The sequence below is a fragment of the Mesocricetus auratus genome, unplaced genomic scaffold, assembly GCF_017639785.1.
Source record: "Mesocricetus auratus isolate SY011 unplaced genomic scaffold, BCM_Maur_2.0 Super-Scaffold_100010, whole genome shotgun sequence".
In the NCBI taxonomy this organism is placed as follows: domain Eukaryota; kingdom Metazoa; phylum Chordata; class Mammalia; order Rodentia; family Cricetidae; genus Mesocricetus; species Mesocricetus auratus.
Genome location: NW_024429194.1, coordinates 6,133,366 through 6,143,552, shown reverse-complemented (window position 1 = coordinate 6,143,552; position 10,187 = coordinate 6,133,366). Strand labels below are relative to the sequence as shown.

Sequence of the window (10,187 nt, the reverse complement as noted above, 5' to 3'; positions counted from 1 at the left end):
CACCCCACCCCAGGTCTGAAACTTGGAGAGTTAAGTGGTTTCCCTTGAAACCCAGAGACAACCTGAGCGAACCGCCCGCTTGCTTTCAGATCTTTGCTGGTCACTGTTCTTAAGTGATGGATGTTTTTTGTTTTGTTTTGTTTTGTTTTAGCGATTTGGAAATAGCTTCCCTTGTTCAGCTCGAAATTGTTGGAGTCACTGATTCCAGCAAATAGCCAATATGTGCCACCCTGACCCTGAAACCAGTGCCAAAGGAACACACTTTGTCCCTGGAATCTGAGTCAGTGAAAGAAATGCACCCTGGCCCTAAAATTGGAGCCAAAAGGCTAAAAAGGACCAGAGAAAGAAACACACTTTGGCCCTGAAACCAGAGCCAAATCTGACCTTAATCCTGTGTAAAAAAGTAACCAATCGGATGAGCTTTGAGTGAAGATCTTCTTTTGGGGCAGCGACAGAGCAGAGGCGACCCTGGACAGAGCAGAGCAGAACGAGCAGGGCGGAAACCTTCCCTTGGCAGAGTGGAGTTGTTACACTCCGCTCCCTGCTCCCTGCTCCCTGCTCCCCGCTCTCCGCTCTCCGCTCTCCAGGAGCAGAGCTGAACTGTAGCAACTTCGCCCGAGAAACCTCCTGCTGAGCAAAACTGCTACACTAGGCGAACATCCCCAGCTGGAAGACCCTGTCCTGCCGGAGCGGAGCTGATACACCGGAGAAGCCTTTCTCTGAGGCAAGGCTGTAAGCTGCCAAGCTTACTGCAACCTGTGGTGGTCCTTGGCTCCCGAGCTCCAGGATACCTTTCCACCTGAGCTGTGTTAACACTCAGTATTCTGTGACTCCCGAGTGCCAGAATACCTGACCCACTCCTGTTCCATCCTGTCCGACCCAAGCTTCCCTGCCTGTTCCCAATCACCAGAACAAAGGCTCCTTGAGGCTGAGGGGATAATCCACCTGTCTGCTCTGCTTGCAACTCTGCACATGGCATCTCCTGACACTCTCCCTGAGAAGCAGACCTTACTGCTGCTGTCTCTCAGCTGAGCCTTAGAAAAGCCCTGTGTTTGGAACAGAATTTGGCCCCAGGTCTTCAGCTCTTAGTACCGTATGGGTTCTGGGGCCGAAGTGCTTTTATTAAAATAACTTGTCTATGACTCAGCTATGCAAGACTCTGATGTACACTCTGTACAGAGAGGGAGCTGTTGAGAGACCGATGTGCAATCAAAGACGATCATGACGAATATAATGAAAAGGGGGGGCGCATCCTGCAACAAGGAAGTTTGAAGGACTCCAAAGCGCCTGGCCCCGACTAATCACCCTGACTCCTCTCCTTTGGAGGGGGTGCTCCAGGCTGTTCGAAGGCGACCAAAGGCTTCCTTTTGCTTGAAAAACAGACATACACTACCAGCTACCAAGTGAATGCACAAGATACAGTGCATTATTGTCCAGCCATTATTGTCCACTCCATAAAATGAAGTCAACCAGGCAGTGGCAGCGGTGCATGCCTTTAGTCCCAGCACTAGGGAGGCGGGTCTCTGTGAGTTCAAGTCCAGCCTGGTCTACAGAGAGAGTTCCAGGACAGCCAGGGCTACACAGAGAAACCCCGTCTTCAAAACAAGGCAATGAAGGCCCACTACTTGTACAACATGGATGAACCCTGAAAACTATGCTAAGTGAAAGAACCCTGACACAAAAGGCCACACAGCCTACAAAATACCCACTTAGGTGAGATTTCCTGAGTCAGCAAGACCCTGGAGAATGAAGGTGGATTCGTGCATTCAGGGAATGGGGTTAACGCAGCTGGGGTTTTGTTAAGCAAGACACAGCAGTGGTTCGCAAAGCACTGTGTATTTACTACCACCGAAATGCACCTTTTAAAATGGTTTAAATGCCGGGTGTGTGGCACACACCTTCAATCCCAGCGTTCGGGAAGCAGAGGCAGGAGGAGCTCTTGAGTCCTAGGCTAGTCTGGTCTACACAGTGAGTTCCAGAGATACATAGTGACCCTGTCTAAAAACAAACAACAACAAAACAAAACAAAAAGGCAAAAAAAGGGTTTAAGTGATAAGATTTATACTACGTGGATTTTACAACTTAACAACAAGAATGCATTGGAAAATAGAAACAAGCAGCAGTTTCCCAGGTGCTTTAGAAAACATGAAGGTGCTCGTTAACCACCAAGTTTGATAAAGCCTAGAGCTCCGACACTTGGTGTAAAGGCTGAAGTAACACTGCGTTGTGCTTGGGACTTTTACTAAAAGAATTAAGAGTCGAGAGAGTGAGGTGAGGTGAGGTGCTGCACACCTGTAATCTCAGCACCAAGGAGGCTGAAGCAGGAGGATTGAGTTCAAGGCCAGGGGGAGAGATGCTGGGGTGGGGTAGGGGAACCCAGAGGGAATAAGAGAGTACATTCCAGGGACTCTCCCCAGGAGAGAGAGAGAGAGAGAGAGAGAGAGTGTGTGTGTGTGTGTGTGTGTGTGTGTGTGTGTGTGGTGCCATGTGAGCTTGGCATGCTGATTCACTGTGCGTACCAAGGCATTAAATGTACTCAATGAAAATGTAAGAAATTTAAGTATCTGCAAACCTCTTACGTCATTTTACAGAAACGGGTAAAGGAAAAAATTAGAATTATGTACACAGATATGAAACCTAGATCCTTACCACAGCATGTTATCTCTTGGAACTAAAATGCAGGGCCTCGAGTGCAGCCCCGATCCCTCCTTTGACTGTGGTTTGTCAAGGTCTCCAGGCTGCTGGGGCTGCCACCCCACACCCCCACCCCACACCCCACACCCCACCATGGTATAGGGCATGGTGGTGGGTGAGTCTTGCTTCCTGGGCCTCAGGAATCTGCCACATCTTTCTTTAGGACGTGCAAACAGCTGGCACAGGGGATGCTTCCCCTGGGCCCTTCCCTGCGGACAGCTGCTCTGCCTTTGTAGCTGATCCCAAACCCGCAGCGTCTGTGTGCAGGGACCAGTGGAGAATGATTTCATCCTACCGTTTTGCCTTTTCAAGTCTGAGTGGCTCCATAATAGACCTCAGTATTTGGAGGTTCCAGACGGCTCTGTGCGTGGAAGATCTGCAAGTAGCCAGGCAGATCTTCTTAAAGGTTCTGGTACCTCTCGCCCATCCACAATGAAACCGTACTTATATTGTCTGCACCATCCCAGGCCCTGCTGAACCTGGGCAATTTTACCTCTTCTAGCTGGGTGGCACAATCCTAGACCAGAGCTTATTCCTGCACCTTAGGGGTGCCCTGTAGCAGCACACAGCCTGCGTTGCCTTCCAGGTACCCACGTTCCTCTCTTCCAACAGTTCCCAGATTCCTTTGTAGGGCCAGCCTGTCACCACGATCGGCTCAGGTGGCTTTGGAATAGCACCCCATGGTGTGCTATCAGGACCACAGAGTCTGGGCCTTTTGGAAACTTTCTCTAAGAACCCCCAAATTAACAGGACTGCTGGGGACAATCACATCCAATACTCGGGTGCTTGTCGGAGTGTAAAAGCGCAGGGCGCCCAGTTCCAGACAGCAGCCATGACGCGTGCTGTGGCGCTCCCCGTTCGTCGCTGGCTCCCACTGACAGAATGCTGGCACACACCCGTCAGTGTCTCTGTCTCTGAGGCTAGAGACCGGACCCCAAGGCTTCAAACCTGCTAGAACTCTCTGCGGTAGAGCCACACCCCAGCTCCCACAAAACACTGCTTGCTGACAAGCTGTCTGTGGCTACATCTAGGGCAGTTACATGAAACTTTTTATTTTCTGCATTAAAAGGGTTTTGTCGTGCTAAAATGTACAGGTTTACCATGCCAGCGCTTTTAAGTGTCCATTCACTGGCCTCAAGTGTGTCCTCGCTGTTGGACAACGTTACCATAGCTACTCACTTCCAGCATCTTCTCTTCATCCTAAACTGAAACCCTGCCGTTTCATGTTGGGCCCCTCTCTCCTGCCTTCAGCCCCCGCCCCCAGTGACTGCTAGTCTGTCTCCATGAATGGCTGCATTAGTGAGTGTCACATGAGTGGAGATCATACAGCTGTTTGTGGCTGGCTTACCTCATTTACTAGGCCTTCGACATTCACGCACGTTGAAGAATGTGCTACAATGTCCCTCTTTCTTGCTGCTAATAGCCCACTGTGAATACACGTTTCGTTTCTCCACTCGCTTGCAGGTGGGTGTGTGCTATCTCTTTCTTTCCTTTTCTTTTTTCTTTTTGGCTCTTACAAATAATGCTGCTGTGGAAAGTGGTGCAAAGGTTTCTACACGACTCTCACTTCAACTTAGCAGTGCCGTGCATTCACCACGGGGTACTGGCTAGGAAGTAGCTCGGCATCTGAGGGTTCAAGGGGCTGCTGCGCTGTCTTCCTCTAACATACTGTCAGGCTCCAGCCGCCCCATCTCCTCACCAACACTTGTCTTTGGAAACTAAAGGAGGAACTGTGTGATTCCGGGAAGAGGACTCACTGCGTCATCTTTATAAGAAGAGGACGGTTGGGCTATCGAAACCGCAAAGCCAGAAGCTCTGGCTGTTTTAAATAGCCCTGCATTCTTCACCTCTCCATCCCCTAACCCCCAACACCGAAATGCTGAGCTGTGGATCTGCAGTCAAATGACCCCAGAGCTGTAGACCACTCCCTTTCCTGAAGAGAAGGGAAGACCACGGAGACCTGTTGGCAGCCACCGTGCGCTGGCCCTCACAGCTCGAGAGCGTCTGCAGTGAGAATAAAGTCACTTATTTTCCAGGGCCCTTAGAGTAACGAGAGCTACAACTCCATGTCACAAGTGTGCACCCCCTCAGGAGATGTGTGACCAGCCCCCTCCCTTACACCCCCGTACCCTGCCCTCTGCCCGCTCCAGGAAACCTGGAGAAACTTCCACTTAGAGTTGAAGAAGACGAGGGGAGGAAGGAGCCTGTGAACTGTGACACCCAAGACCTTGTTTCCTCCTTGTAAGGGCTTTATTTCTCTATCATCATGGTCTCAGACAGACTCTGAGGCACCGTCATTTGTCTCAATTTGGCACCCTCATGATCTTTTTTTTGTAGTGCTTTTCCTTAAACAAGGAAATGTTGAGAGTGAGCTTTGTACAACGCCAGTTAATGTTTTAACAATAATTTAAAAATGGTGCTGTTGTCTCATTGGTACTGGGGGGGGGCAATGGCCACAGTACACAGTACAAGGGACGTCACGACCAGTCACAGTGGGACAGACCGACACACACGCAGGCGAGGGCGGCGACAGAGCAGTGTATGTACAGATGCCCGAGGACGCCCGGTAGGCAGCGTATATGGGTCATACAGTGAGTCTTAAGTCCATCTGAGGGGCTCCGTACCTTCGACGAAATGCCGACCTGCATCCTTCCAGAATACAGACACGCTTGTCTTCAGGCCTCACGGCCTTCTCACTACAAAAAGTTCACTGAATTGGACAGTCTGAATCGCTAAAAAAGACTCTTAAAATAACAGAAAACAAAAACAACAACAAAAAACTTAGCCCTGGACCAAATAAAATTTAACTTAACACTCTGAACTCAACACGGAGAAACCCAGCCACGGGGGAACAGTGCAAATTTAACAGAGGCAGTCAGGGTTGAGAACCAGAGTGTTTGGAATCTCTTAAGATGTGCATTTTAAAACTCTTACATTTATCTATACCTCATTTTACCTTTTTTTGTTTAATATATTGTGTGTAAAAAAGATGGAGACAAAAATAGTTTTCTGAACTGTGGAAAAAATTATTACAGGCACGTTTACTGTTTCATTCCCGAAACATCTCGGTTTACCAGGTTGAACATTCAAGAAGCCACAGGTTTTTTTTTTTAAACAAAACAAAACAAAAACATCCTTTGACCTTGAGAAAGTGTCATCCTTCCTTTGGGACAGAGGTTGCTTGATGGTGATGGTCCGGTTATGTAAATTACAGTGAAGAACTCTGGTGATAACCGTAACCCATGCAAGCTTGCAGTCCTGTCACAGGCGTGGCTTCTCCTCTGGTGGCTCCTCCTCACCATGCTCCTCCAAGGACACCGGGTTTCCGGGGCACTGAGACTGTGAGGCAGTGGGGGAAGGCGGGGCCCAACGGGATGGAAGGCGGCGGTTTGCTGGTCTCTCTGGCCTGGAGAAGCAGGGCTCTAGGGATGGCGCGAGTGCAGAGCATGGTAGTTCCTTCAGAGGAGAGAGAGAGAGAGAGAGAGAGAGAGAGAGAGAGAGAGAGAGAGAGAGAGAGAGAGAGAGAGAGAGAGAGAGAGAATGAGCATTACTCAGACCCGCAGTGTCCCTTGGGCGACGGCCCCAGCACACTTCAAATGCAGTGAAGTCAAATGGAATGGCCCAGGCTGCTTCCGTATCTGAACGATACGGCATACATGGAAAAGAACTTAAAAGTGATTAGGAAAACAACACTCCGCATGAATGGCTGGTGACAAGTGACACATGACCTTATACGCTGTGACAAAGGACAGGGGTGTGGGTCTGCTCGGAGGGCATCTCCAGAGTTGGACTGGAGCGCAGAGAAGACGCAGTGCCAACGGGGGCACCTCGGTCCAGCCCTATCCTCAAGCCACAGCTACTCGAAGGATCTCAGTCTACCGAGGCCCACAGAGACCTGGGGTTGCGTTCAGAGTCATACAGAACTCAGCCACTGTTTCTGCCAAGCTGACTGGCAGAAGGCTAAACAGACTCCCACAATGCAGAAAAAGAGAGTGTTGCAGACAGAAACTTCAATCGAGGTGGAGTTTTCTTCAACGGCTCGTCGCCGCGGTGGCTGTCTTACAGACTGTACTAGATTGCGCTCCTGTGTTTCTGTTTCAGCCGCTACACCTCTCCGAGGCCTGACCACGTGGCGCCCAACACTGGGCCTCGGTGCAGATCATCTGTAGCTGTTTGCTTGACTAAAAGGAATGCAGTGCTACAGTGTCCCTTCTCTGTATGTCAGGGGACAGGGATGTCCGCACTTGGAAGTCACTAACGCACGGAAACGTGGAGAGCTGTGTCACGCGCAGTGTGAGCCGTGGATGACACCCACACCAAACTTGAGGTGGCGTGTAACAGGGATGGAAGGCACAAAGGAGGATGTCATGGGGAAAGGCCCACACAGGAAGTCAAGAGGTGGACAGAAGACAGCGTGATGAATGACGGATGAAGACATTGGGGACAGCAAGGATGGAGGGGCAGATGCCGTGTGCAGTGGGCAGGCGATGGCTCTTGGGAGAAGATGAGAACATGACAAGGAACTCAGAGATGGCCAGTGGGGGCGTCAGGACCGACTGAAGGAGGCAAGGGACCCGCAGGCTTCTGCAAGAACGATGGGATGGGGGCAGTCTTTCCCTCATCCCCGAGGGGCCAGCAAAAAATAAAAAATAAAAAAAAGAGACACTAACACTGAGCCCGTTCTATCGGGTGCCTCCTCCTGGCAGGCACCCTACCTGACCTAGCAGGACCTCCCCTGGGCCATTTACGCCAGTGGTACCACGACAGCCAGGGTGTGCCTACAGCGACCACGCGGATACGCACGACGCCAGGGCGCCGCTGTATCCATCTCTGTGTCTGGTGGCCCCGCCTCACCTCACAGTGCCCCAGGAGGGTGGGCACGGTTTGTGAACTCCTCGTGCCCACGCCCTATGCTGCAGGAGTGAGCACGTGCACATTTGCTGAGCGTTGGATGGCGCGGCTCCCACTCCACGCCGCCTATCCATCCCCTCTTCCCACCGAGGCTGAACAGAACGAGCTCCTCGGGGACCGCCACACCCGCCTCATTAGCGCCCTCTCGTGTGTGTGTGGGGGGGGGCAATGAGCAGCCACGGCGTGCAGGAAACTAGTATTTCCTCGGGAAGACGCCAGCGCACACGGATGAGCCACGCTGTCCTTTACCCAGGAAGCCAGCGAGGTGGCTGTGTGGCCATGCCCCAGCACACGGCAACACACATATGCAGTGATGGGTAGGTCTAACACCAACAGAAGCCGGGACTCAAAGGCATGAGATGTGTGCCCCCCCCCCGGCCAACATTTCTCTCTTTTTCCAAACTGCAAACTCCACAAGAGGAGAACCTTCAGCAGAGTCTACACGCTAAGCTGTCAGCCCCGGAGGCAGGCAAAGCCGGTGTGTGTGCTAGCGCGTGCGCTCAGTGTCTGTCCGTGGGGGTGAAGAGTGGGTCTCCACAGACGGTGATGGATAAATGGTCATGAGTACAGCAGCTACACACACAGCTCTCTGGACGGGCGGAAGAGAGGAAGAAGGCACTTACAGTGGGAGGCAGGCAGGGCTAGAGTCCCCATGGGGCAGTTAGTAAGACAGTTTGGTTCTGGACAGACAGACGGAGAAAGGAGAGAGAGAAAAAAAAAAGTCGGTTGGAAAGTACGTTTCAAACAGAAGAACAGCACAAGTACAGTCGCTGATCCAAGATGCCCTCCAGGAGAGAACGGTGGTCCCCGGGGTTCACTCAGCGGCAGGCTGGGTAGGTAGGGGCAGGAGGAGGTGGCCACGACCCTCAGTTCACGGGGCTGTCTTCTGCCGTGTGTCAATGGGCTGAAGAAGGAAGAGGAACCAAGGGCAGGCAGCGGCCTCCCAGCTCTGTGACAACAGGCACTTACAGCACTTACGTGACAAAGGGTTGTTTGAGCCCCAGCCCCCACGGGGTCTCTGTGAGGTGCTTGTCAGCCAATAACCACAGGTGCATCCTGTTTTCTAGTCCTGGCTTACAGCCCCGGCCTTGCCCCACTGGCATCAATCTCTAATTATGAAAACACGGACTCTTGCACCTGGGGTTTCTCCACTGTGCTGTAAGTCTGTATATAAGGCTGTTCCCTCGTAATAAACACACACACACACACACACACACACACGCACGCACGCGCGCACGCACTCACGCATTCTCTTAGCACAAACGGCGGGACGTCTTGTCTTTCTTTTAAATCTCCAGGCTTTTGCCCGATACATTAGGGATACAAAAGGGAGCGGTGCAAATGGCATAGCTGGTTACACATCCCGGCTGTGCTGGTCACCACAAGCTATGGCTGCCTGCGCTCAAACGTCCCTTCCACTGTACATTTAGCTCTGCCAGGGAAGGAAACCAGGTCATTCTCTTGGCACATCTCTGCCTTGCCGCCACCCTTCAAGAGAGAGAGGCCAGGGCCATTTGAGGGGTGAGAGGGAACCAAGGAAGGGACACTTCCTGTCTCTTGTGTGTTGAGATGTCAGGAACAGCACCACACAGGGTGCTTGGCGCTGGCTAGGGAAACACCGGGGACTCTGGGTGTGAGAGCCAGACCTGCCCCAAATCCACCGACATGAGACCGGATTCCCAGTGGGCCCATTGCGTGGGGTCCGTCCAAACAGGCATGATTCTGCTGGTACCCAGAACAAGCAAACTCCTGAGAGAGGCGAAGACCAGCCCATGGCCTTGAAATGCCGCCGCTGCCGAGTCTCCCTTGGGCCCTGAATTCAGCTAACTGCCTGTGTTCCTGTTGTGACACTCAGCTCACATGGTAGTCAAGGAGGGGCAGGGGGGTGGGGTACAAGTACCTACGCACACACGTTCCAGAGAATAAGGGCAGTGCAGAGTGACCTGCAGTGACAGCACGGACTTCGCTTCCATCAAGCTATGAGCCATGCACTCACTGTCAAGGATACAAAGGCTCTTTGGTTCCCAAACTCAATTCCCACTTGATCTCTAATAGGAGCAGAAACTCAGGGTAGCCAGTTGACGATACTTCATAGCAGCTCTACTTTAAGCGAAGGCGGAGGATTCGTGTACAAACAGACCCTCCCAGGCCACAGGAGCTTCTCTGAAGGCTCCTGAGGTCTGCTGGGAGAAAGACCAGAGTTAGGGTCTCACAACCTACAATGTCCGTTCATTTCAGAGCACGCAACAAATCTGTCCCTAAAACTCAGACTTTGGGAAGACCAGCTCGCGGGATTGCCCTTTCTAATAGGTCCCTGTCAAAATCAGCATGGCTAGACCCACTCCTGGCGTGAGCTCTGTATTTTGAGTTAAGCGCTCCTCTAAGGGCTGGACTGGAAACCCAATCATTCCTCTCCTGTGAGCAATTTGAGGCAGGTGGCCAAGGAAATACACCTTTCTCCTCCTGTCACCCAGGAAGCCAGAGTTGCTGCTGCTGCTGCGCTTGGCAGCGGGAGCCAGGCCGGGGGCACGCTGCTCTCTTCTGCCCTGCCCTTGCTGTATGTGGGAGTGGCTGGGCGGGGC

General features: G+C 52.1%; 1 protein-coding gene across 4 annotated transcripts in view; it reads right to left on the bottom strand.

Annotated features, from left to right (window-relative positions):
- Positions 1 to 4,925: 4,925 nt before the first annotated feature.
- Mtcl1 (microtubule crosslinking factor 1) overlaps positions 4,926 to 10,187 on the bottom strand; it is a 111,084-nt gene continuing 105,822 nt past the window's right edge. For 2 of the 4 annotated variants that reach the window (XM_013122401.3, XM_040752911.1), the window contains 2 exons: positions 8,229 to 8,285; positions 6,013 to 6,150 (listed from right to left, as the gene is read on the bottom strand). In XM_013122401.3, the coding sequence (XP_012977855.2) occupies positions 8,247 to 8,285 (39 nt within the window). In that variant the 3' untranslated portion in view covers positions 6,013 to 6,150; positions 8,229 to 8,246. Of the gene's footprint in view, positions 6,151 to 8,228; positions 8,286 to 10,187 lie in introns of all 4 variants that reach the window. The other 2 variants (XM_040752908.1, XM_040752910.1) reach the window with 1 other exon arrangement.